A 27,878-nucleotide genomic window follows, 5' to 3' on the forward strand; every position below is an offset into this window, starting at 1 on the left:
TGGACTTTATCCAGGGATACACGGTTGCCAAGTTCAGGTTCACAGGAAGCCTGGGGCCTGTGCCTGCAGAGTTAAAAGGGTGTGGGTTGGCAGTGGGGAAGTCAGTAAAGGGATTGCCATGCAAGCATGAGGACCTGAGTTTGAGCCCCAGAACCCGTGTAAAAATGTCAGGTGCTGGAACTGGAGAGATGACGGCTCAGAGGTTAATAGTGGGTGCTGCTCTTGCAGAGGACTAATGACTGGTTCCCAGAACCCATGTGGCTGCTTACAAACACCTACAGCACTTGGGCAACCCCTTCCTGGCTCCTGCAGTTCTTTCAAAAGTGCCTAAATTCTCATAAACATTCCTACAAAAGACTAGGAATAAACTCTCCCCCAGCCCTGTCATCCACGCCCACCCAGGTGGGACAAAGCAAGAAGCCCAGAAAACCTTTCACCCACACAGGGGCTGTTTCCAAAGCCCATATGAACTAACCCCAGAATGCTGACCCATCCTTTCAATGATGATCAGGCTGCAAAGGCAGAATTCATTCTGCCACAGCAGCTCTGGCTTGAGTAGAGACCTAACATTCCAGTTGGGCAGGTCAATGGTCTGGCTAAGGAACCGCCCCTAGGAAGGAGAAATAACCCCTAGGAAGGAGAGATAACTCCTAGGAAGGAGAGATGATAACTCCTAGGAAGGAGGGATGACCCCTAGGAAGGAGAGATAACTCCTAGGAAGGAGGGATGACCCCTAGGAAGGAGAGATAACCCCTAAGAATGAAGGTTTACTTTAAGCCATGTTAAAAAAATAGAAGGAATAATTATCCCTTTAATAAGATACTGTACTTTTCCTTCCCAGAATTCCCTCTACCTAATGGAGTCCCTAAGATCCTCCACATGATTCTGTTGCGTCTGCTCCCGTTTCACATTTGGGCCTCAAAAGACACAGCTTTCCCCTTTTCTTCCTTTCTGTCTCTTTCTTTTGGATGCTGGCCACAGCCTGAGTATGCTTTCTTTCTCTTTCTCAAGCCCGTTCCCTATCATGCAGCTGCCTGTCCCCCATGTCTGACCTCCATGCACGGTGTTTCCCATCTCTCCATCCTCCCTCAGGCAGTGATGGAGATTTACAGCTCTCCTGCCCTGGGGACTTTCTTCAAAACTCTAATAAAAGCTTCCATTTGAGTGGGTTGTTACATTCTTTTATTAATGAAACTAAGAACCCCAAGAGGGGGTCCCGATTTCTCTGATATCATAGGGCAGTCCTAGCAGGACTACCCTAAATACTTAGTTAACAGTTCCAGTCAGTCAGCTACTTCAAAACTAAAGGGTCAGAGGTTTCTGTAGCTTACTAACAGCTATACTTCAACACAAGTGTGCATATGTGTGTGTATGAGTATGTGTGTGAGTGTGTGTGTGTGTGTGTGTGTGTGTGTGTGTGTGTGTGTGTCTGCGAATGTGCATGTGTGCACATGCCTGTGCAAGCATGTGTTCTATGCCTCATTGCTCTACCTCACTTGCCTGGCCCGGCACTCCACTGGGGTAACAAGAGGCCCATGTCACAAGAAGGAAGTAGAAGTATGTGGGAATGCCTTTGTATAGGAAGAATGGAAATGAAGGGTTAGGTGATAAAACAGGGCAAGCTGGAGCTTCAGGAGGGTGAGGAAGGCAGCCCTAAGGCATTGATGCAGAGCTTAACCATTCCCCCTGCACACTCTTGGATAGCTTGAGTTTTATCTGGCAGGTTTCCATCCTTTAAAAAAAAATCAATGAAGTATGAATACATAAGCAATTTATGTTCATCTTCTAAGGACCATTTCGCCGCCAGTTTTTCTCTTCATGCGAATTTTCAGAGACACTTAAAAATATGTAGCTTCCCTGAGGGAAGTCTTTCTGAGCCTCCCTGCACTTAGCCATCGGCCCTGTGCCTCAGGCTCCATGAGCTGTGGGGACCCACTGTCCTGTCCAATTTGCAGGTAAAGGACAGACTGAGAAGTCATGGTCATCCATGCATGTGGGAAGTGGACAAGCCATGGCCATGCCAGACCCTGGGGACACAGAATCAAAGCAAAGGGCCATGGTTCATGTGAGCTTGGCACAGGCAGGGGTGGGAATGGGGGGTGAGAAGCAGCCAACTAAGGGTGGGCTGTTCTGAAGGTCCTTGTGTGGCCTTCAAAGGAAGACATGTCTGATGGAGGTGAAGCAGGTGATGGTCAATAGGCTGAGCCTGAGTGTGACAAGAAGAGAAGCTGTGGTCACAGGTGTCAGGATCCCTGCAGACAGACCAATGCAAAGACACTGCAGAAGCAGCTAGGTGCAAGGGAAACATGGGATGGCACTGTGGAGGAGGTCTCAGGATTTGCAGAAGGAGCCAATTTACAGTGACAGGTATGCTTAGACAGTGAATACCATGGTCCTGGGAAGGATATCAGAGCCCTTAGCAGGGATGGGTGACGGAACAGGTGAGGATGGATCAACAGGGGACAGATCTGGACAAGCAGGATAGGGGCCATTTGGAGCTCAGCCTCGAGTTCCAGAGAAAAGGACATCAGTTACAAAGCAGAGAGGACCATAGGGATTATGTCTTCTAAGAAGCCACCTGGTGGGGACATCAAGTGAGCAGGGGTCACCACTGTGAGATACTGGGGAATACTGACAGAGAGTAGTCTACTAGGAGGCACCAAAGTCTGTGGGTAGGCAAAGCTGATGTCCCTAAAGGATAGAATCTGGGTACCAGAAGTAAGAGGCATGGATGCCAAAAGGTGCCATTGGGACGGGGAGTTGGAAATGCTACATGGACGGGGACTATCTGGAAGGAATGATAGAGGTCTGTTGGACCATGTCAGGGAGGCATATGACCGCCAAAGCAGCTTGCATGAGCTGGGCCATGTGCCACCAGGTATGTTTCTATTAGCCCTGACAGTGTAGAGAAGGATAAAACCAGAGTTGCAGTCCATGCTTGTCCAGAATGGCCAGCACTGCCACCAAGGCCAACCCAGGACTTCATGTCCTAGCACAGCACATGAGGGACCATCACAAGAATGTCATAGACACGAGTGTATGTTCAGCCATGAGGCAGGACCTCATTTCCAGGTTACATTGTCCTTGAACATAAGCCTGTGAAGGCAGCCACAGATCAAAGATGCACTCACTCAGGAAAAGGCTAGCATGCGAAGGGTTAAGATAGAAGCATCACCAAGGTGAGTCTGCAACCTTCAGTAGTGCACTGTAGCCAGCCCCTAGCAGGCATGGCTACAGTGTCCCCTACATACCTCCCAAAAGGGACCAGGCTAGTTGAGACCACCTACTTCACATGCTTATAACCTGTCCCCCTGAGCTCCATCTAGCCCCCAAAGGCTGGAGGGAGTGGAATGGAAGCCTAGCATTACCACTTCCCAACCAGGATCTGCTGGCCAGTATGAAGGAAACACAGTTAATGATATCCACAAGGCTTTCATTTCAGACAGATTTACCTGTCAACTTGACCCAGGGAAGTAGCCATAGAATGGACAGACACGTGTCCCCAGCAAGCCACAGAGATACTCATTGAAAACACTCCCCTCCACACACATGCAAAGGCCTACTACCAAGAGACAGAGTGCATGTTTGTGTGTATGTGCTTGTGTGTGTATGTGCATGAGTGTGTGCATGTGTGCTTGTGTGTGTGTGTGTGCGCGCGTGCGCACTTGTCTTTATCTTCTAGGCAAACTAGGCTGCTCTAGTAACCTTTGATATTTAAGCCTCCTCTGATCACTCATTATCCAGGGTGTTGCTTTCTCCCTCTGGAGCTCTTGGGAAGCCAGCATGAGGCGAGAGAGTCCAAAGATTAGAATCAATTTGCTGCTTACAATCAAAGCCCTAATTAGTTGATTGCATGAAAGGAAAGAGAATATTCTGATCACAGTGTGTTTTATTAGCAGTGTCCTGATGAAATTGATAAAGCATGCATAGCATTCTACACACCTGCGGCTTCCAGATCTAAGGAGTGGCTCATTAAGAACAATCATTATCGGTAGTGGCATCACCACCACCACCATCTTCATCACCGAGTTCAATATCACCATCATTACTGCCACCATCATCACTCCATCACCATCATCATCACCACTGTCATCACAAAACTTTACCATCATCATCACCATCACCACCACCTATACTATTACCATTATCATCACCACCTTCACCTTAAGTATCATCACAATCATCACTATCATCATCACCATCCTCATCATCATTCCCGCTATCTTTGCCATAACAGCATCTCCATCACCATCACCACCATCACCTCATTATCAATAGCAACAGCATCACCTCCATGAACGTCATCTTCAACACCATGATCACCATCACTGCCACCACCATCACGACCTTCAATATCACCACAACAACCTTGAGTAGCTGAGCCCTCCATCCATGACAAGTATCACAGATATTTGGCTTTTACTTCAGCTTCTTAGCAGTTCTGGACCCAAGAGAGATACAGGGCTGCCCAACTACACAGCCATGTACCAGTTTACACTCAACAGAGCCCAGTGTGCCAGGCCACCTTGTCACTACACTATGTCCCTGAAACCGCTTCTCTCCTTGCTCCAAACCCTGCCCTTCTGAATTCTGTCCCTCCCTGGGGAATATCCTCAACATCACAGTCTGACCCCACTTTCTATGGAGTGCTGCTGGTGTGGTCTCTGTCATCCACAACCAAGCCTATGTATCCACATAGCTCACATGTCTGTAGACAGGAGCCATGGGAACAGATGCAAGCAAGGTGATGATACAAATGGGGCAGACTGAAGATTATCTGTGTTCAGTGCCAAAGCCTAGGTTATCCTTCACTCCTGGAACAGTTCCATGAGCTCAGGGAAGCTATGCAAGACTGTGACTCTCAGAGCTTCACTCTCACAATTCAGACACAGCGAGCAACAGACTGGGGAAGGGGTGAGGGCAGAGAGTGAAGAACCCTTACCATCCTAGGGAGGGTAGATTCTGGTACACTTGCTGACATTCCAGCTTGTCATGGTGTCAGGGGCTGTGTGGCCAGTAACTCCAGAGCCTATGACCCAACACAGCATCCCTGGAGGTGACATAGGGCAGGCAGCCAATTTCCAGCTTAGTCACCTTGGATGAATCTGTCCCAGGATGTAGAGAACAGGCATACCATCTGAAGCTGGGTGGTAACAGGCTGCCCTCATGAGGGGATAGCTTTAGGGAGGGTACAGCTCTCCCCACTCTTTCTCAGGCTCACTGACCTAAAGATGGAAGTCACCCAGTCCTGAGGAGGGGCAAATCTATAAGTGATAAGGGAGAGAAAGACAATGTAGCCTTCTACTCCATAGCTTGGCCAACAGTTCATGGACCAGATCACCCCACTACCTATTGAACAAATAGCTTTTTTGTAGTGTGGCCATTCTCCATGACTGGTTGCTTCTGACAGCTCTATCGTGGCTGCTGGGCTGACATGTGATCAGAGAGTCCAGGCAGTGACCAAACCATAAACTGTTTACCAATGGGTCCTGAAAAATCAACTACCTCTATTCTGACAGTATATGTGAGGAGAAGGTTTTTCTGGGAGCCCTGTCCATCTGGGGACTCTCCTAGGAGTGGAAACAGCTCTGAGGTATGTGGAGTGAACCCCAGCAGGACTAATCTCCTATACAGCTGAGAATACAGGCTGCCTAATAAAATCCTGTAGCCTCCCTTTCAGAGACCCTCATGCCCACAATTACTTTAAGTGACAAAAACTGTGATTTCTTGTATTTTTTGTGATTAAAATATGCTTGAAACATACTGAGTGAAATTAAGCCATGTTTTCCCATCACAAGCAATCATTACAAAGCAGATGCTGGTGCAGATGTTTTCCTAGACCCAGCCAAGCCTCATGTTGTGTTTTCTAAGGCAGTGGAGTATTCCCACACTTAACAAGGGCTCCCCAAGCTGAGCTTCACAGTAGACCTGGGGGCCACTGTCACAGGGAATACACTCTGCATGCATGCATGCAAACCAGGACCACTGCAAGACACTCCAGCTGAAACACCAATACCATCTGCCTAATCATGACAGTGGTTTGCAGAGCAAGGCACCCACAAAGTCTACAAGGTCAAAAGGTTTGCTCAGGTGTGGACCATGTTAATGTGGTCTTGAAAGGTTTGTAGTTTTCAAGGGTAAAGGATCTAGGAAAGTTACTGGCTGGAAATAGAGTGGACTTGGGACCAGCCATTAGGGGCTTGGAACAAACTTGGGTGTGGGCTTAGGCTTGAATTGTCACCTTGTGGTACTGTCAGCAGTGGGATAGGATTACGGCTTTAAGATTGGAAGTGATGTCAGTGTTCACCGAGGCTAGATCCCAGAATTTTTGAACAGAGCCTCACCACTGAGATCCCTCCAACCTCCAAGAGGCAGGGAGTCTTTCCCCAGTCCTTCTGCTGGACTACCTGGGTCACCAGTCCCAGGCTTGAGGTTTTGTGACGTCAGAGAAGAGCAAAAAGAAAGTAGTGTTCTTCAGTGGTGTTGTCCTAGGTCAGTCTGACCCTGAGCACCCAGGATATTGGTCCCTTCTCTGTTCACTGAAGCTGACCCTGCAGTTCACCCCACTGTTTCAGCAGCACTACCCTCAGCCCTCCCATGGGACATGAGCCTCTCACTTCTCCTCCACATCCAGCTCAGGGTGCTCATGGTCCAGGATCCAAGTCCCAGCCACTAAGTTGTCTCTCTCCCAGAGAGTAGGGACCATGTCCCCCAGCCTCTGGGGCTTCTAGAGCACACCATCAGGATCAGACACAGGAGCTGGGGGGAGGGGGGCATACATCAGTGTGTCATTTACCTTGAGTTCTACCTCTGAGTTTGTTCCCAAGCAGGCCAGAAGAAAGCTGAGGCTAGAGCATGAGTCTGCCAACCTAGGTTCATGACAACACAAACCACAACAGCCAAAGGCAGAACAAGCCACGCACACGTCCACCCATGGGAGAAGGGGTGAGCAAAGGTGCCCATCCCTCAGTGGTGTGGGAACAAGCTTCAGAAAGAAGAGCACCTGTCACTCATTATCACAGTTGGACCATGAAAATAATGATGCTGAGTGGAAGAAGCTGGGCATGGAAGGCCAGCTTCTGCAGGATTCTAGTCTTCAGAGGTCCCCAGAGTCCTCAAATCCAGCAGAAAGCAGAATGGGGTACTGGGAGTTGGGGAGGGTTCCTGGGGACAGAGATTCAGTCTGGAAAGATGAGAAACTCTGGTGGTGGGTAGTGGGAATGGCTGTACAGCACCATGAATACACTGAATGGCAAAGAGTTGTGTGCCTACAATGTTTGAGAGTTACATGTTATACACATGTATTTAACTACAAGTGAAAATGAGAGAGGACGGGGTTACCCAGGTGCCAAGGTCCTGGACCAAGCGAAGCTGACACTCAGCCAAGGGAACAGGTGGTCCCAGCTCCTCCTGTGTCTTCTAGACAACAAGCAGCCTGGGTCATTGGCACTGCACAGGAAGGGCTGACTATAGATCTGGAATGTGACCTGGGGCTGCTCACAGCTTCTCTGGTTCACACTAAGGCAGTAGGTAAGGGTTACAGAAACACCCAGGCTAGCCCCTCCATCCCTTGCCCAGTGCACCCCAGGGTTAGGATGAGGGATGTGCATGCCACTGACCTGATTGTAGAGAGCACAGATATGCAGGGCTGTGTTCCCTGAGGCGTTCTGTGCACTCATGTCTGCGCCATAGAAGAGCAGATGTTCCAGATGCTGGACATGGCCGTACCTGCAGGCCTGAGACAAGAGATGAGTGAGACCTCAGTGGCCAGTCTTGAGACAGACACCCCAGCATCCTCTGTGGGCTGGGCCTGAGACACAGAGGCTGCATGAGATCCCAGCACCCCCTGTTGTCTAGGGCTGAGACACAGATGTTGAGTGAGGCTTGGCACCCAAGGTTGCCCAGGCCACAACCTACCCTGCCTTGTAAACTGAGGCCCATAGACATCACACCCCTGCACACCAAGGATTGGGAAGGTCCCAGGCTCTCAGCTAAGGGTAGAGAGAGAATCCCTGACCAGTTGGGAACCTATGCTCTACTCTTTGGCGAGAGGTCTGGAAGAGGCCTCAAGTTTCTTTCCACCAGATCCAGAGAGACATGTTGTCCAAAAGACAAATAGGTCTTTTGGTGATGTGGGGGCTGAGCTCTGTGAAACAGAGGTCAGGATGTCCAACCCTGCATAAATAGTCCATGTGCCCAGGAAGGAAGCAATTGTGCATGGCTATGGAGATGTTCAGAGCCCTATCCCTGAGTTGTGTGCAAGGAGGCCTGCGCTTGTCTTTCCATATGCAAGCATAGCTTCTTACTGTATTTAAATTCAATACAATCTTCCATAGGTAGGGAAGCCCCATCACGTGATCCATTCCTTCCAAGTCCTTCTAGGGGTTGACACAGCAATTATAGTCCAAGTAGCTATAAGGCCAAACACACTTGGACTAGGTCCCAGGCCTTCCATTAGCTTGGCCTTCACCTTCAAGCTTATGGATGTCCTTGCCATTAAGTGGGACTAGTGTCCCTCTCACAGGTTTGTATGAGTCACAGAGAACAAGGACATCAAAGAGCACATGACACTAGGCCCCGAAAATAGATACAGCACCCCATCCCAGTTCAAAGGGGCAGGGAGATCCCTGCACAGGTGACTGGACACCTCTACCAGGCAGTGACCTCACAGAAGGAGGAAGGTCTGCCACACCAAGGACAAAGCCATTGTGGATGATGACATTGGCCCTGGATCAACAGACTATGTCTCTGATCAGTGTACAGAGTACACTTTACCTCAGCAGTGTCAATGAGAACAAGAGCCACTCTGCAAAGAGGATAGGGAGAAGTAGACAGTGGTTGTTAAAAGCACTCGAAAAACATCCATTTATAGTGCCATGTCCCCTGTGACACTCTCACTGTTGACTAGATGGATCCTAAAGGAGATACTGCTGCTCTGCCTGCCTGCCTGGTGGCCTCACTTCACTCAAGCACCTGCCTTGAATCTGGAGTTGCCTGCCCAGCTCTTGTTGGTTCAGATAGTCCAGTTGCACCTGATCCTACAGAAGGACAGGCCATGGCTATGTAGCTGGCATCTCTATCATTGCAAGTTAAGGCTTGGGGAGGAACCTCCTAGCCCAAGCAGGTGCAGGGAGCCTCAAGGCCAGGACAACTTCAAGACTTCTGGAAAAGTAACATTCTTCACAGCTGCTGGGGCTAGAACTTACAGCTGCTAGAGCTAGCACTTCACAGCTGCTGGAGCAGGCACTTATAGCAGCTGGAGCAGGCACTTATATCTGCTGGAGCTAGCACTTATTTACAGCTGCTGGAGCTAGCACTTACAGATGCTGGAGCTTGTACTTTCAGCTGCTGGAGCTAGCACTTACAGATGCTGGAGCTTGTACTTATAGCTGCTGGAGCTAGCACTTATTTACAGCTGCTAGGACTAGCACTTACAGCTGCTGGGGCTAGCACTTACTGCTATGGGAGCAGGGAAGAGAACAGCTACAAGAACCTGAGGGAGGGACAAGGAGCCAGGGAGGTCTGAGGAGTACACAGGGCCCTTCTGGGACTCCTCTATACTATACCACCCCTATACTACCCCTGGGATTTTTCAGAGACATTAAAGTAGGTCCTTTTTTTGTTCCCCTGCTTTCTTCAACCAGTTTGAGCTGAGAATTTTGCTCCTTAAACTGAAGACACAATTTGGCTAATCAGCTCTCCTCGAAGGCTTTGCGAAGACAGCATTTTGTAGCAGCTTAATTTAATTGCTCTCTAGTCAGTAAAGAGGACTCGGTTACTACAGACTCGCTGAGCAATTAATCCAGACTCATTACCCCCTCCCCCAGGTAATTTGAATTCAGAAGGTTGAAGTTGCATCCTCAGGATCCTGTCACCATTTTTTTTAAACCAAGGATCAAAATATGATGGACACTAAAAGAAGAAACAGAGGCAATGAGTATGGGCAGCCTGGGGAGAGTGTCCCCAAGGACCCCCTTGGTGTGTTTCTTCCATTTGCATGCTTACTGTTTAGAAACAAACAAACAAACAAATCAGAAATTGCAGGGGGAAAAACATAAAACAGATACCTATAACCACAGGGTGGTCATTCTGCCAGGCCCCTTGCTAAAGAGTCACCTTTGCTAGCCTTTTCCCTTCGTAATTCCGGGTTGCTAAGGTAGAGCCCACTGGTGAAGATGCAGGAATGTGGTTGGGGAGGGCCCAGGAATAGGACACTGGATGGCTCAGCAGACCATCTGCAGCCAGAGCTTAGCAAACAGGTGCCCAAGTGAGAAACTGTGCTGAAGAGAGAAGCTAAAATACAACCCAGAAAAAAAGCTAGAGCCTTGTAGTACTGGCTTGGTATGGGGATTAATTATTTAATTAACTTTATGTGTTTTCACATCTGTGCACCACATCCCATACAGTACCTCAGAAGGCCAGCAGAGGGTACCTGATCTCCTAGGACTGGAGTTACAGACAGTTGTGAGGCACCGTGTAGATACTAGGAATTGAACCCAGGTCCTCTGGAAGAGCAGCCAGTGCTCTTAACTTGAGCCTGGTATGGGGTATTAACATAAACGCACAATTCTCTTTTGCCTGACTGGCACCAGAGTCTCACTCTAGCTGGCCTGGAATTCATTGTAAGTAGACCAGGCTGGTCTTAAACTTGTGGTGACTCTCTTGACTTTGCCTTCCAAGTGCTGGGATTAGAGATATAATCCATCATGCCTGGATGAAAGCATCATGCCTGGATGAATACACTGTTCTTGACTTATAGAGAAATAAAGATGAAGTGGGGACAGCTGGCCCTCTGAACCTGTGGAGACTATCCCCGCCACAGATAAAAAATGTTCAGGATAAACATTTGTACTGAATATGCACAACTTCTTTTTCTTGTCATTGCCATCAAATAAAAGAGCAGAACAACTATTTGTACAACATGTCCACAGTGTAGGGTCACAAATGACATGGTGATTCAGAGTTTTGGGAAGGGGGTCCAAATGTGTCTTTATATTATTTTATTTTAAGACAGTGTGGTGATTTGAATGAGAATGCTCTCCCTCCCCCAAACTCCCGCCCCATAGGCAAGTATGTTTGACCATTGATCCCTGGTTGCTAGAAGTATTTGGGAAGGATTGGGAGGTGTGGCCTTGTTGGTGGAGGTGTGTCACTGAAGACAGGCTTTGAGTTTTCAAAAGATTTGTGACATTCCAAGTCTCTCCCCACCCCCTTCTAACACCTGGTTATAGATCCAGATGTGAACTCTCAGCTGTTACTGCTGCCATGCTTTCACTCTGCCATCATGGACTCTAACCCTCTGAAACAGTAAGCCCAATTGAATATTTTCTTCCGAAGTTGTTTATAAGTCATGATGTTTTGTCACAGAAATAGAAAAGTAAGTAGAACAGACAGCCTAACTCTGCAGTCCAGGGTGACTTGGAACTCAAAGCCAACCCCTGGTTTCTGTTTCCTAGATATTAGGATCATAGTTGTGAATCTCCATACCTGACTATAGCTTGTCAGTTTTTGGTGAGACATTTAAGCATCATATATTGTGATACCCTTGGGGTCCCAGAGATAGAGATAGATAGAGTGTGTACACACAAACACAAGTTATGTATGCATCTCTAACTTTGGCTAAGGGGGTCGTGTTATCAGCAGTAGCCCAGGAAACATGCTACACTAGAAAGAGCTAAAGTCTTAGAGAAATGATCTGAGGCAGGAAAAGGAGAGAAGAGCCTGTGTTGTGCAGCAGTTTCCTGAGTTAAGACATTCCATTACTGGAGGTGAAACTCCTTAAGACTCAGAAGATTCTAAAGGGAGGTTCATTAAGAGAGAGGAAGTAAACAATTCATAGTTCTCAGGATGTCCCTGAAACTGAGCAGATGCACAGGCCCTTCCCTCTCTAAAGTCATATAAACAGGCAGGACTGCTGAGAGGCTCTTAAACCAGCAGAGCTGCCTGGAAGAGACTCTCTGATCTGTCAAGATGCTTGCAAGCTGTGCAGGGAGCTTCAGGGGTCCAGCTTTCATGAGCCATTGCCCAGGTTTGGGTGGGCTTTGATGACATAGCTGCCTTTGAATCACCCCTGCTCATGTAGTTAATCTCACACCCATATTCCTACAAGGAACTTCAATAAACTACTGATTCACTAAGTTAGACTTCAGTGGAATCCTTATTTTCGTCTGTCACTGACCCTATCAGTCTGGGTGAATAGATGTTTGTGATGTGACTTCCAAGGAAAATATCACACAACAGCCTGAGATAATTGTGTATCATAAAAGAAGGATTGGGACATGTCTGAGACAGTTAATAGTAACTGTTGACTTGCTGGTATTTATTATCACCATAGAAACAACCTTCTAGGCATGCCTGTGAGGGAGTTTCTACATTAGGTTCATTGAAGCATAAATGTGAGTGACACCATCCCATGGTGTGTGGTCCCAGAGTGAATAAAAAGAAGAAAAGTGAGCTGAGCACTGGTGTTCATCTCTGTATTTCCCCACAGTGGCTGCAATGTGACCAGCTTCCTCACGTACCTGCCGCCATGCCTTCCCTGCCATGATAGACTGTGCGTGCACTCGAACTGTGAGCCAAATAAAAGTTCCTGTCCTTAAACTTCTCTCTCGAGTGTTTTTCACAGCAATAATAAAAACTAAACAACATTCAGATCCATTCCAAAGGGGCAGCCATGAGTCCAGACATATACTAACATCAGGTGTTATCCAGTCATATCTGTCAGGAAAGACAAACCTGAATCTACCTTGCTATAAATAAAAAAGTAAACAACCGTAGCTTTCCTGCCTGATGTGTACCCAGCTAGAGGAAAAATGGAGGAGAGTCTCCAGAGGGCAAGGGCAATAATCAATATTGACAAGCAATGTCAAAGTCAAAGCTGCAGGTGAGATCGTGTGTGGATTGGTGGTCCCAAACGCTAGTTCATTACAAGGAGTAGCAACGTAGGACGCCTAGTACTCACCAGGGTGCCACTAGTCATGGCTAGTGGTCACCACAGACCATCTCACAGGACACAATGCCAAGAGCACAGAGGCAGCAGCTTGGTGACAATCCTGCTAAATGCACACCTGGGTGTCCTCAGGACACAGCAGAAGAACACAGACAGAAATGCAATCTAGAAATCAACTGGCCCAGAGTCTGAGGGAACCCTGGGATGGCAGAGGGACCAAAGGACACACAGGTTCTCATACAAAAAGGGTCCAGGGCAGACTTAGGAGGTACCCTCTGGTCATCAAGAACATTGCTGGGACAGCAATTGGACAGCTGGGACAGCTGGTAAGAACAAAATGTGGTCTGGAGTAAAGCATGCCTAGAGGTATCTGTCTGCAGCTGTGTGAATATCCAAGTTTGCAAACGCCCTGTAGATGGTTCTAAAACAATGTAGGTAGGTGTTCCCTTGATGCAAAGAAACTGAATGTTACCAAAGGGTGGAAGCCAGACTCTGTCCTGTGCAGGGTCCACTCGACACAGCTTCCAAGGTGGATGGGGGTCAGAGAGCAAACCAAAACTAGGACATAACACTGCCTCAGACTTTCCTGTCTTCCCACTTCCCGACTTTCAGAAAAAAGTATTCTTGGGGGCTCACCCAAATCTACTGCTTCAGACACCCCTGGGGAGGAGTGGGCATGAGTATTTAGAATAAAGTCCCCTCAGAGCACTGGTTCACCCCAGCTGTGCCCAGGAACTCACCCTGCCACTTGCCAACCAGAAGATTTGGTATGAATAAGGAAACTGTGCGGCTTCCTCCAAGCATGGCACTGCCACCTGCTGGACATGTGTGGTAAATCTCCACACTGACAGCAGCAGGGGCTGAACAGAGGTGACTTGGACACTGGGAGAGTCCTAATCAAGGTGTCACAGTGTCACTATTTGGAAATAGTTCTCTAAGGAACATAGTAATGGAGAATGAGGCCACTAGTGTGGACCCTATGTCACAACTGGGCATCTCTAGAAGGCTAGTCAATAGGGCTACATGCCTCAGTGATTAAGAACACTGGCTGCTCCTCCAGAGGACTAGGGTTCAATTCCCAGCACCAACATAGTGGCTCACAACCATCTGTAACTCTAGTTCCAGGGGACCCTGCAAAAACACCATCTTCTGGCCTCCTCAGGCAGTGCACATACATGATGCACATACATACATACATACATACATACATACATACATACATGCATACATAGATACATACATGCATACATACATACACACATACATACATACACACACATACATACATACATAGATACATACATGCATACATACATAGATACATGCATGCATACATACATACACGCATGCATGCATGCATGTATACAGGCAAGACACTTATACACATAAAATACAATAAATAAATCTAAAAGGGGGAGATTTGGCCAAGACACAGACACAAGAGAACAACCATCTGAGTTCACAGCATGGGACATGGCAAAATGATGACCATGTGGGGAGGGTGACATGTACGGGTAGACTAACTGCAGAAAAGTGTCTCATGAATATTCTTGCATTTAGCTGTCTCAAGAGCTCTGTGAATTGTCTGAGGAGGCAGAGGCCTTGCCCATGCCACCTAAGAAGCATGAGGGAGTTTCCATCCCAGGCTGTCCACATTAGGCAAAACTCATCCCATACTAATGATGCAGACAGAATCGTAGAGTACGGGAGTAAGCGGGAGTTGGCGAGGGCCATTATGAGCTGGCCTCTTGGCCGGGTAACTGTCTTCTCCCTGAGGATCTTGCTTGTATTGTACCCAGAATACTGCAGGCTACACTGTGGCTGTATGTGTGGTAGGGTGTGAGAAAAAAAGAACTGAAAAACCCAGGTACCTCCTGAAGCCCATGAGCAGTAGGAATGCACTTTAATGAGGTGTGTTTGTGTGGGGGGGGTAGTATGGTGTGGTGTGTATGTATAGTGTATGTGGCGTGTGTGTGTGTATGGTGTGTGTGGTGTGTGTATGGTATGTGTTGTGTGTGTGTACCTATGTGGTGTGCTTATATGTGGGGTGTGTGTGTGTGTGTGTGTGTGTGTGTGTGTGTGTGTGTGTACTTTCCCAGGTGTCTATGATGAACATGTATTTATTTGGGGAACAAGAAAAGAATTAAGTGCATTTAAACAACAAATTTTAAAGATACACATTTGGGCCTGGAAAGGTGGCTCTGCAGTTAAGAATACTCTGTGTTGAAACAGCTGACCTGAACAAGGGGGAGCTCTTGGCCCCAGACTGATCACTGGGAAACCAGCATGCAACTGATACAGACCCATGAATGTGGGTGTCAGTGAGGAGGCCTCGGAAATCTATGGGGCCTCTTGTAGTAGATCAGTACTTAGCCCTAGCATAAGAATGGACTTTGGGAGCCCATTTCACATAGAGGTATACTCCCTCAGCCTAGACACACGGGGAAGGGCCTATCCCAAAGGATATGACAGACTCTGAAGACCCTCCATGGAAGGCCTCACTCTCCTGGGGAGCAAAAATGGAATGGGATAGGTAGGGTGTTAGTGGGGGGGCAGAGGAGGAAGGGAGGGAACTGGGATTGACATGTAAAACAATCATGTTTCTAATTTAAATAAAAAATGGAGAGAAAAAAAAAGAGAATACTCTGTCTTCTTCCACAGGACCCAGGTTTAGTTCCCAGCACTGATACATCAGCTCACAATCATCTGTAACTCCAATCCCAAAGGGCCCAGTGCCCTCTTCTGGTCTCCATGGGCACTGCAAACACTTGGCACACATACATGCAGATGAAACACATACACACATAAAACAAAAATAACTAACAATCAAAACAAAATTAAGAATGCTTCCTTCTCTTCCAGAGAGCCCAAGTTCAGTTCCTAGCACCCATGCTGGGAGGCTCAAAATTGCCTGTAATCCAGGTTCAGGGAATCCGATGCCCTCTTTTGGCTCCCATGGGTGCCTACACCCACAAACAAGCACATGCTCACACACACACACACACACACACACACACACACACACACACACACACATATATATATATGTCTTTTTTAAGATTTGAGTTTGCAGATATGAATTCAAACAAAAGCTCTAGCCATTTCAAGCACAAGGCACCTGGCTTTGGAATGGACAGCCAAGGGACAGCTCTGAGACCCCCAGGGAGCTGGCCAGACACTTGCCATGTGTGCTACCAGGAGGTGGCTCCAGAGGCCAGGAGGAGAAAACAGATGTCTCCACACCAGGATGCTACAATGGACGGTGGTGTTACCCACAGAGGAACCAACTTAAGTGGTGAGCCCAGAAACCTGGGGCTCTGGGACTTCTCCAAGGGGCTATTCCAGGTGGATATCCAGACAAAACCCACCCACCCCGTGCATTTTTTTTTTCACCTCAAACACTGTTGTATTAAGAATGGTTTCTGCTTGAGAGGTCTGCATGAAGGTGAGATGAAAGAGAAGCCAGTGGAATAAGACAAAGCAGAAATGCACTTAGTTCAAACAACTGCTCGCTCTGTGACTTAAGCCAAATTACTTACTCTCTCTGAGCCTGCTAATTCACTTGTTGACAGGAACAGTTAGCACTCTGCGGGAGCTGCCTTGAGGATATATAAAAAGGGTAAATGGGGTAGTGTTCGGCTGGGTAAGTGTGAACTGTGGCTAGGAGCATAAGCTAGGAGGTGTTGGCTCTGTCTCCTACTCCAGCCAGGTCTGTGCAGCATCTCAGTTGTTATCCTGTTTAACAGGCACAGCAGCCTGCAGCTAAAAGGGGCATAAAAGCCAGTCAGGAAAGACCCTGGTTCTTCAGTAGAACATACCTTTCCCAGGCTCGTCCATGGGACATGACCACTAGAGGGCAGTCTAAACCCTGGAGCTGAGCTGAATAAAGGCAGTAGGATTCAGGATTCAAGAGTTTTAGTCTTCCAAGGTCTCCAGAGCACCAGGGTCTGGTGGATGAGGGGCTGGGGTACTGAAGAGTCTGAGTGACAATGAAATGACAAAGTTCCCAATCCAGACCCAGGATGGAATTTGGCATTTGTGGGGCCCAGAAACCAGCGACAGCCAGGGTCCCACAGCCAAAGACAGTCAGGGATAAAGACCAGAGTCACATGGTTTAGGTGAGAAGGCCAGACATGTAAGTGTGATGTTACTGGACTGTGAAGAGGGGTTTCTCTGGTGGAGGGAGGGGCAAGAAGGCTGGCCAAGGTGTGCAGGAAGCAGGTAGAGGGAGACACTAACGAACCTGCAAGTGTGCCGGGCAGAGGTCCCACAGTTACCCATCCCCTGCTCCAGGACATAAGTGCCTGCTGGTCATTGTATAAGCTCAGGAAGTACTATCACATGGGGACACGGAACACACATACCTGCTCCCTACATGTCCATGTGTGCGCTCTCGTGCGTGCGTGTGTGTGTGTGTGTGTGTGTGTGTGTGTGTGTGTGTGTGTTTGTGTGTGTGTGAGCATGTGTGCATATGTGAGTTGTGTGTGTGTGAGTATGTGTGTGAGTGAGTGTGAGCAGGCATGTGTGCATTTGTGAGTGTGTGTGAGTGTGTGTGTGCAGGCATGTGTGCATGTGTGAGTGTGTGTATGTGTGTGAGTGTGAGAAAGAATGTGTGTGGGTATGTGTGCATATATGAGTGTGTGTGAGTGTGAGTGAGTGTGTGAGTGTGAGAGAGTGTGTGTGCGGGCATGTGTGCATGTGTCAGTGTGTGTATATGTGTGTGAGTGTGTGTGAGTGTGTTGTGCAGGTATGTGTGCATATGTGAGTGTGTGTGTGTGAGTGTGAGTGTGTGAGTGTGTGTGTGCAGACATGTGTGCATATGTGAGTGTGTGTGTGAGTGTGTGAGTGTGTGTGAGTGTGTGTGAGTGTGAGGGCATGTGTGCATATGTGAGTTGTGTGAGTGTGAGAGTGTGTGCGTGCAGGCATGTGTGCATATGTGAGTGTGAGTATATGTGTGTGAGTGTGTGTGAGTGTGTTGTGCAGTTATGTGTGCATATGTGAGTGTGTGTATGTGTGTGAGTATGTATGTGTGAATGTGAGAGAGTGTGTGTGTGAGTGTGAGCGGGCATGTGTGCATGCACTTAGTTACATGATTTTTAAAATATCTGTTTGTCTCCAGTTTAGCTTCCCTCATGTATCGGGGAGCCTGTCCACAACTGCATCCTGGTGTCAGGACACTGAGTGGGTGGCAGGTGTCACTGATGCTCTGTCAGAAACATTCATGCTGTGTGAGCAATAGGTGGGCAGGTCCCCAGTCAATGCAGTAGAGATGGCGAAGGAGTACAGGCCAGGAGCCTCATGAGGCTTCTGCAGAACTGCAGATACAAGCAGGTCGGTAATGTGCATGGGTGGGGGCCGGTCCGTGGAGACAGCCGAGCAGGACGATACTATCAGCCCTTCCCAACACTTGGAAGGGCTCAAGAGAGCCAGGCTGAGCTGAAGGCTGGACATCACCCTGGCCCAGGGAGTGGAGGAGAAGCAGTAAGAATTGAGAGGAAGAGGGAAGCAGACAGGCAAGGGCCTACACTATTTCTCAGGCTATAAAAGTTAGGGTTCTCCAAAGAGACAGAATTGCTAGGGTGCATGTGTATATACACAGCCTGTTGTCCATGGCTGTGAGCTCTGTCACCCATGGATTCTACGGCCATGGATAGAAACACTTGGGAAAAATTAGCATCTTTACTAAATACACATGGACTTCCTTTTCTTCTTGTTCCTAAACATGGTGGAACCATTGTTCTCAGAGAATTCATATCCTCCAGGTTATTATAAATCATGCCTGTAATCCTATCCCCGGGAAGCTGCAGCAGGAGGATTGCCTAAAGTTCAAGGCTAGCTTGGATGACGTAGTGAGTTCCAGGAAACCCTAGGCCATGGATTGAGACCTTCTCTCGGAAAAACAGACAAAAACAAAACATTAAGAGTTACCCTGAGATGGCTGATCACGTTTTGGTAGATTTGTGTGTTACGTGTAAATGCCACACTGTGTTACAGAAGGGTTTGGGGACATCTCAGAAGTGCTGGACTGAGGACCTCTGAGGATCCTGAGAGATAACTATACTTAAAAATGTATATATGGAGGCACAGAGAGAGAATTTAAATACCTGAAATCATGTTTTAAAGAGTTGGTTTCCATAGTAACAGGGCAGGCAGGGTGAGGTCTGCAGGGAGGGTGGAAGCTTGGTGGGGGGGCTGGTGCTGCAGCTGGAGCCTGAGCGGTATCTAGGGTAGAGCTAGACAGACTTCCCACAAAGAGCCTCTGCTGACTGGACAGTCTCCAGCTCATGTGGAGGGCCACCTCTTTCCTTAAAGGCTACTGGTTGAGCCCCCACCCCAACTTATAGAACACTGTCGGAGCAGCACCTCAAGGGATTCGGATCAGCCCCTGGTACCATGTCCCAGCAGTCTGTCATGGAGAAAGTCTGCCCTTCATAAAGCAAGCACAGGAAAGGCATCTGGTCTCACATCAGGCACATGGACAAGATAGCCATTATAGTTTTTGCTCTGAGGTCCCCACCCAGTGTGGGCTTGAGGTTCCAGCAGCAGTATCAAAAAGTCCCATTCACCCCATGCAGGAATGGAGCCTTCTCCAGGCTCTGAGGCTCCACAATCCAGAACTGACTCCGCAAGAGGCAGGCCAGATGAGGGCAGAACCTGCAGAGACCACTTTCCTCTTGTTATAGGCTGTAGTCCTAGGCCCTGAACCACTCTAGGTGGGCATCTAACCTCTCCTTCCAGGAGGGGTATATGTAAAAGGTGTCATAGTCATTGAGAGACTGATGGAGAAACTAAGAATCATGATAATCATGACAATCACCATATCAACATCAAGTGAGAGCCTATTGTGGGCTCTCTTCCCCTGACCTTCCTGCCTGCCCACACACCCAGACCCTTTCTCCAACCAGATCAAAGGCCTTGACTTCCAGGTTATAAACTCCAGATTTGGAAGACTAACATTCTTTCCAATAGCCTTCTGGGTGTAATCATCATGTTGGCACAGCTCCACCCAGCCAGCTCTGCCATTCCTGGAAACAGGCCCTCCCAGTCTGGGACTAGTAACCACTCCCCTCTGCTGTTTGGCTTATATGCAGGTTTCAGCCTTGAACTTGGACCCTTTCTTCCTGCTCCTGGCTCATGAGAGGCTGCCCTTGTAGAACCATCAGGTAGATTCTGTTTCATGTTAGGATCATGGGAGTCACACCTCCCAATTTCATGGCTACAAGGTGATATTTGAAAATCTCACGCCTTGTGCAAGGAAATCAGACCTCGTCCTGGTCACTGGTACCTTCTTTGCCATGTTCCTAGGATGTCAGGGCCTGAAGAGCTCATAGATCATGGGGAAGGCTGTATATCCTCAACCCCTCCCCACTCCAGAAGACTTCTTGTAGACACACAACAGCCTCTCATGATCACCTAGTTTCTCCTGCAGCATGGGAAATGGCCATCTCTAGGTAAATGTGTCAGCATATAAATGCTGATGACTAATATAAACCTTTCAGGACCTTGGGGTAGATCATCCAAGATAGCAGAAGGGGCCTGACACTCAGTCGCTCTGTGGGCTGGGTCTGGCATCATAGGGAGCGGGGAGTTTAGCAGTGGGTGTGGCAAGCAGAGGCACAGCCATACCTGGTGAATCTCGTGCCAGCCATTCTCATCCTTGCAGCACACGGAAGCATGTTCATGGAGAAGGAGCTCACAGCAGTAAGGGTCACCCCCCACAATGGCCGTGTGATACAATGGTGTGAGCCCATAGCTGTCCTTGTAATCTGGGGAGGCACCAAGCTCCAGGAGAGTCTAGGGAAAGAATTTAAAGTTGTCACTGGTCTCATACATGGAGTGAATGGAAGACACATATAAATGGCTTTCCCACAGGCCAAGCTGAGTCATGCCTGGATACCTGATGTTTCCCCCTGACACACAAAACTGGAGGGTCCTAACTGCCAACTGGAAGTGACAAATGATGTTCAGGAATGCAGGAATGGCCTGCGCCCAGATGAAAGACAGTCTGCAGCTGCCGCCCCTTGACAGGTTCCTGCTGGTGATTAGAACCCTGTATCCCAGAAGACGGCTGTGCAGAGCCATCAAGGTTCCACGTGCTAAAGAGAGCGACAGCATTTGAAGTAACACACAGGACAGCGGGACCCCGGTGAGTCAAGGAGTAGTGAGCCTCTGGAGCAGGGTCAGGAACATGCGGACTTCCTGGAAGCCTGTAGGAAGGTGTAGCTGAGGTGAAGTGGGGATGGCAGAAAAGAGAGGAAAGCCCCCATCTCAGATCAACCTGCAGCCAGAGGACCTGGACTCCTCATTGGGCTGATGGAGAGCAGGCTGGGAGCCACATTCTCTCTGGACAACACTGTATACACTGCCAGAGAGGGCAAGGAGCAAAGATGTGGGGGGGGGGGAAGGTGGGGAAGGAAAGAAAAAAGGAACATGGAAAAAGGAATGCTGCCTGGCAGTGGGGAAAAGATGGGTGCTGGGAAAATGGGTGTGGGGAAGACAAGGGTTGATGATCACAGGAAGAGGGCCTGGGAAGACAGGCCTGGGAAGACGGGCCTGGGAAGACGGGCCTGGGAAGACGGGCCTGGGAAGATGGGTCTGGGAAGAAAGGGTTGGGAAGATGGCAGTGGGGAAGATAGGCACGGTGGGGAATGGGCCTGGAAAGGTAGGCATGGGAAGTGGGGTGGGGAGGTAGCCATGGAGAATATGGGTATAGAGTGTATGCCACATGAAAGTTCAGGAAAAGATGAAGTGTGGCCACGGCTGCCTGGCTCCCAGAAATGCAATGCAGGGGGTACCAAGGCTGTCAGTACTACTAATGGATTTGAGGCCTCCTCTGAGGGGCAGCAACAAAGTTTAGCACCAATTCATTTGTTGGAAACATGAGCCTTCCTGTGGAGTAGAGGGGACAAGGTGGCTTAAGACACTGAGTTCTAGAAGCATCCATACCACAGAGCGGTCAGGAGAGCCTGATGCTCAACTGCCCTTCTGCACTCCAGTGGTTCCCTGGGGAGGAGCCATTGTGAGGCCAGCTCAGGTGACCAGATAAAGAACTCTGTTGCCCACACAAGGCAGGCTCAGAACATACCTTTAGGGCAACCTGGTTCCTCATCCGGGCAGCCTTGTGAAGGGCGGTCATCCCATCCCTGGCACGAAAGTCCAAATGTGCACCCCCATTTCTGAGAACTTTGATGATCTCCATGGAGTCATCGAGTTGAGCAGCCAGGGTCAGGGGCGTCTCTGAAGGAACCAAACACAAAGGCATTAAACAAATACCCAGAGAAGAATGCTGAGCCCCACTGTGTGCTAGAGAAGGATGCGGAGCCCCACTGTGTGCTCAGCCACACTAGAGTACTTGAAACTGAGCAGCTCCTTCTGTGAGCCTATGGCCCCTGAGAGTCCACACAGTCAGGGTGATTCAGACAATCTCATGACAATGACAGAGACACATGGGGTCACATGCAAATCAATAGCAGCAAGGTTTCCGTAGTGCAGGCTTTGGTACCATGAATCCTGGAGAGTCTTACCATGCTCACTGAGGACAGAAGCCTGGGTACCATCTTCACATGTTCCTCACAGGAACTTAGACACTGGAAAGGCCAGCACCTTTCTCCTTCCAATTCATAACACACAGAGAACCTTGTGGCTGTCAGGAACTAGGCTACAAGGTTTCTGCATAGTCAATACTGGAGTCTTCTGGGTGCCACATTCAGTGACCACAGGGCATGAGGACAACATACAAGTTATTGTGACCCAGACTGACAACACTCTAGAGCAGTGGTCCTCAACCTTCCTAATGCTTTAATATGGTTCCTCAAGTTGTGGTGTGTAGGAAGCCGGTAATGCTGCCTGAAGACACCAAGGTGTAAATTACTTCACAGGCGCTGGGTAATCTCCATTCCTTTGATCTCTGCCTATCCCGTGGCTCATTTTAGCCTGAGGAGCTGAAGCCATTCATAGGGTAATACGTCCCAGGCGGCTGGTCAGCCTTTTATATAGGGATGGTTTTCTTGGTTCAATGTCTCTGCTCAGTCTCTGCTCAGTCTCTGCTCAGTCTCTGTTCAGTCTAATGCATTAAAGCTTGTCTGCAGAAGGATCCGAGTGTCCTGCGTGTATTTCTTGCTGGCGAGGAATACAGAGAGCGCGCGGGACATATGGTGCCGAAACCCGGGAACATATGAACATCTCCAGCACCGCAGAGACCCCTTGGCTACAGGGCGGATTCAGAACTGCAGGATGGTAAATTCGGAGAGGTATGATTTTTCTGAACTTTGGCTTGGGACAATCTTAAAGAAGTCCAGAATTACATATCAGAAACCAAATGTAATGAGAGAAATTCGGAGAGGTATGATTTTTCTAGACTTTGGCTTGGGAATGTTGCTATTGTGGGAGGTTAATATAGAGGCTTCTATGCTTTTACTAGGAGCTATTTTGACTTTTCTCACTGTTGTAGCAATCTTAAAGAAGTCCAGAATTACATATCAGAAACCGAATATGGTGAGAGATGGGGCGCGCCTAACAATAAAATATAAGAAAAAAGGACCTCCCGGATGTCTAATGACATGGGAGTGTGTGTAAGAAGAGAAACTACAACGTATAAGAAAAAAGGACCTCCCGGGGTGTCTAGTGACAAGGGAGTGTATATAAGAAGAGAAACTACAACAAAAAGCTCAAGAGATAAAGTTTTAAAAGGAACAGCTCAGCTGGATGAGGGAGAGACAGAGAAGAAGAGAGAAAGAATGGGGAATGGCCGGTCACACCCCGGTAAATTTAGGAGAGATGAGGAACCTAGCCTCTGCCCTGCAACGAAACTGGAAGCCTTGGAGCTGAGCAGCTCAGACTCTGAGATTTTAGACTCTAACAAGGAAGCAGAGCTAGAGGAGGAGCTGCCAAAAGTAAAAACAAATATGAGGCCATCGCCTGTTAATTCAGCGGGTGTACTTCTATCAGCACACCCACTATTTGGAACCGACTCCTTCTTACCATCAGAGGAGCGGAGAAAATTACAGATGGCTTTCCCAGTCTTTGATAGGGGAAAAGGCCATGCCTGCTATTCAACACTTCTTAAAGGCCTGGAATGCCTGGGGCTTTAAAGCCTCATTTACATTAACGCTGGGGGCCATACCGAGGCCAAGCGTCTCACCTCAAAAACTAAAAGGCCAAAAGGAAATGGTAAAATAAAAAGATATCTTAACTGATTTTTGGAAAGGCCCGGATCCTATTCTCATAAGATCCAGGGGAGCGATATTGTGTTTTCTCACAGGATAAAGAGAATCCCCTGTGGATCCCAAAAAGATTCAACCTAAAGAGCCTCTACAGACCTTCAAAAGTCGAAACTCCACCCTCTACCCCCGGGAGTTGAGAGCCGCTATTGTTATCCAGATTAACTCCTGTCCTTGGCGGAGAGATGGCAACTGATTAAGGGGTGGGGGTAATTGTTTGATACAGCCGTTTACAGATTGCTGTTATTTTTGGCTGGTCTGTGAGAAAAGGGGTGGATGTAATTGTTTGATGCAGCCGCTTACGGATTGCTGTTACTTTTGACTGGCATGTAAGCTCCAGGGCTCAAACCAAGAGATCCGCCCAAGCGCTTATATTTTTGGCTACTAGCAATAGGCCGCCGGCCAGACAGCTCTTGCACACCCGGAGCCTAGGCTCACTGCACAGGGTAGAGTGTCTGGTTTGTACAGCCCCAAAGAGGGATGCTGAGCATAGGCATCGCACAGAGTTGCCTATTATACAGGCTTCTCTGGGAGGTACGTTGACCTACATAAGGGTTACCTGCCCCAGTTTCCCTTTCCCAGAAAAACGACAGAGGACAGGTCGGGAGTACTTCGGGTCAAGCTAACAGCCTGATGGTGACTCCCGTACACAGTCTTAATGTTTGATTTTGGGAAGGTCAACCCCTGCCTCTATCCCTCAACATATGGGTGACCTATTTGCTTGTAATAATATAAAGCCTTTTCATTAATTAATAAAAAAAGGGTGATATGTAGGAAGCCGGTTCCTGCATTATAATGCTGCCTGAAGACACCAAGGTGTAAATTACTTCACAGGCGCTGGGTAATCTCCATTCCTTTGATCTCTGCCTATCCCGTGGCTCATTTTAGCCTGAGGAGCTGAAGCCATTCATAGGGTAATACGTCCCAGGCGGCTGGTCAGCCTTTTATATAGGGATGGTTTTCTTGGTTCAATGTCTCTGCTCAGTCTCTGCTCAGTCTCTGCTCAGTCTCTGTTCAGTCTAATGCATTAAAGCTTGTCTGCAGAAGGATCCGAGTGTCCTGCGTGTATTTCTTGCTGGCGAGGAATACAGAGAGCGCGCGGGACAGTGGTGACCCCCAACCATAAAATTATTTTGTTGCTGCTTCATAGCTGTAATTTTGCTACTGTTATGAACCATAATGTAGATATTTGATATGCAGGATATCTGATATGTGACCCCAAAGGGGTCACAACCCACAGGTTGAAAACCCACCATTGTTAAGTTTCCATCTCAAGGCAGGGAGGCGGCTCAGTGGGAAGAGTACTTGCTACACAAGCACTCGAGGACCTGAGCTCGAATCTCCAGAACCCAAATAAAAGGAGGGTGCAGGTAGGTGTACATGCCTGACACCCCATCAGAGTGGATCCCATGGGCTCATCAGCCAGTCAGTCCAACCAAAGCAGTGAGCCTTGGGTTATGTGAAAGCTGGGCCTACTCAGGTATTTGCAACACAATGTCTTGAAAATGTTCCTCATTTCTCATGTGTTGAGATTTCCTTGATTTTTAAAACTTTAGAAATTCAGCAAGTGCACCTAAGCAGAGAGCTGGTACCCCAAACTTGGACCATTTGACCTTAAAATTATATATACCACCACCCTAGAAATACCCCAGGAGTGTTGTAGCCAGGAAATAACCAGGATAGGATGTATTTCAGGAGGCACCAGGAGAAGGGAGAGAGGCAGGACCTTGGCAGGCCAGTTGAGAGCTCCAGCCTGGCTGCAGGGTTACAGTACACCAGGGAGGGCAAGGTGGAGATGTAAGGGCTCAGAGCAGCTGCTGGGAGTGCAGGACACAGAGTGGTAGCTGGAGGGTGCCCGTGTGTGTGTGTGTGTGTGTGTGTGTGTGTGTGTGCGCGTGCGCACGCACTCGCTCCCGTATGTGTTCCATGGAAGGGGTCTCAGAAATCAAGCATCTGGAGGGGTGACTTCTCCCACGTCAGGCCACAACTATGGTAGTGAAAACCAGTGCTTCTCTGAAGGGCTAGATGGCCACTAGCAGGATGCTTCAAACACTGATGTAGGAGGCTGGGGGGTCCCAGGATGGGAAATTTAACACAGGGAGGAATGATGAGTGTATCACAGATGTGGCAACTGGACGTGAGGCACACAGGCCGACCTGAGCTACTCTAAATGTGAAATGCAAGATGCAGAATAAATAAGCCATGGGGAACCACTTTTCTGCTGCAGTTCAGAGGCCACAGTGTCAGCCAGCTGCTCGCCTGTGAACTCAGGCAACCCCAGAGTCAGGAAACACTTTCCTGTCGATATCAGCTGTCACCATCTTCATCAAAGCAGCTGATGCCCACAAGAGACCCCCAAGGTCAGGCTGGTGGACACTGTCTCATTGGATGAGGGGGAAGGGAGGATCATCAGACCCAGATGTGAGATCCAGCTGTTTCCACCTGGCCTTCCCTTCCAGGTGTATGTAATTCTAACCCAGCTACATGTTGGTCTCTTCCAAGGTGCTAAAGCATCAGTTCTCAACCTGTGGGTCAGGACCCCTTTCACAGGGGTCACCTAAGACCGTTGGAAAACACAAATATTTATATTATGATTCATAGCAGTAGCAAAATTAGTTACAAAGTAGTAATGAGAATAATTTTGTGGTGTGTGTGTGTGTGTGTGTATGTGTGTGTGTGACCACAACATGAGGAAATGTATTAAAGGGTTGCATCATTAGGAAGGTTGAGAACCACTGTGCTAGAGGACACAAACTGAAGGTTAATGAAGGGGTCTCCGTCTATGCAGATAAGGGGATATAACCCATGTTGGGGTGGGGCTTTGCAGCTGCAGTGATGCAGCTGTTGTAGGGTCATTCACAGTCCTGTAAGTAACTCTTCACCAAAGCTCCTGTGAGTGACCCATCACCTAGACTCCGTTAAGTGTCCCCTCACCTAGGCTCCTGTGAGTGACTCCTCATTATGCTCCTGAAACTAAGCCTGACTAAATCATTGGTCTGGGCTTGTCTTGGAGTTGTTTCTTTGTTCTGTTCTGTGCAGGGTAAACAGAAGTTCATCCACATCTTCCCAGGGAAAGTTAATGCAATGCACAGATTGAAAATAACAACAATAAAATACAACCAAGAAATAAAACAGTGTAAGAGTGGGTTTCACAGCATCCATGAATCAGGTTTTAGAAACAATATAGAGATGACACAGGCTGCCAGGGGATGTGCACAGGTTCTGTGTGACTTGAGCATTCCTGGAGCTCAGACCTGAGGGATCACGGAAGGACACCTGCATACAGTAAAACATACATAGAGATTGAATAACCAATAAACGGCAGCAGGAGGAACAATTTCACAGACAGATATGAGTCTCCACTGTGCCCTTTAGGAAACAGGACATAACTTCCCACTCCTTAACAGTGGGCTGTGCCAACTGAGCCCCTTCCATAAGGCACTGAATGGGACAGCAGGTGACTCTCAGGGAAGAAAGGCTGCAGACAGGGCCATGCTAGGAAGTCTAGGTTAGCACCCCAGAAGTCAATCAGTCTGATGACAGGAGGCCTCCACACAAGGTAAAAGGGGTGCTTCCCCTCTTTAGCTTCCTCCCCAGCCCCACACTTACTCATGTTTACAAGATCTGGGTGCAGTCGAGAAGAAAACACTCAGCAAATGTTGATGGAGGGGCATCTGAATAAATGCCAGGACAGTTCTCAAAGCTGTCAA

General features: G+C 48.3%; 1 protein-coding gene across 3 annotated transcripts in view; it reads right to left on the bottom strand.

Moving 5' to 3' along the window:
* Positions 1 to 27,878, bottom strand: part of Shank2 (SH3 and multiple ankyrin repeat domains 2) — a 443,211-nt gene that overhangs the window by 331,587 nt on the left and 83,746 nt on the right. For all 3 annotated transcript variants that reach the window (XM_035442085.1, XM_035442084.1, XM_035442086.1), the window contains 3 exons: positions 22,035 to 22,186; positions 20,576 to 20,743; positions 7,620 to 7,736 (listed from right to left, as the gene is read on the bottom strand). In XM_035442085.1, coding sequence (XP_035297976.1) covers positions 7,620 to 7,736; positions 20,576 to 20,743; positions 22,035 to 22,186 — 437 coding nt within the window. The remainder of the gene's footprint in view (positions 1 to 7,619; positions 7,737 to 20,575; positions 20,744 to 22,034; positions 22,187 to 27,878) is intronic.

The sequence above is a fragment of the Cricetulus griseus genome, chromosome 3, assembly GCF_003668045.3.
Source record: "Cricetulus griseus strain 17A/GY chromosome 3, alternate assembly CriGri-PICRH-1.0, whole genome shotgun sequence".
Taxonomy (NCBI): domain Eukaryota; kingdom Metazoa; phylum Chordata; class Mammalia; order Rodentia; family Cricetidae; genus Cricetulus; species Cricetulus griseus.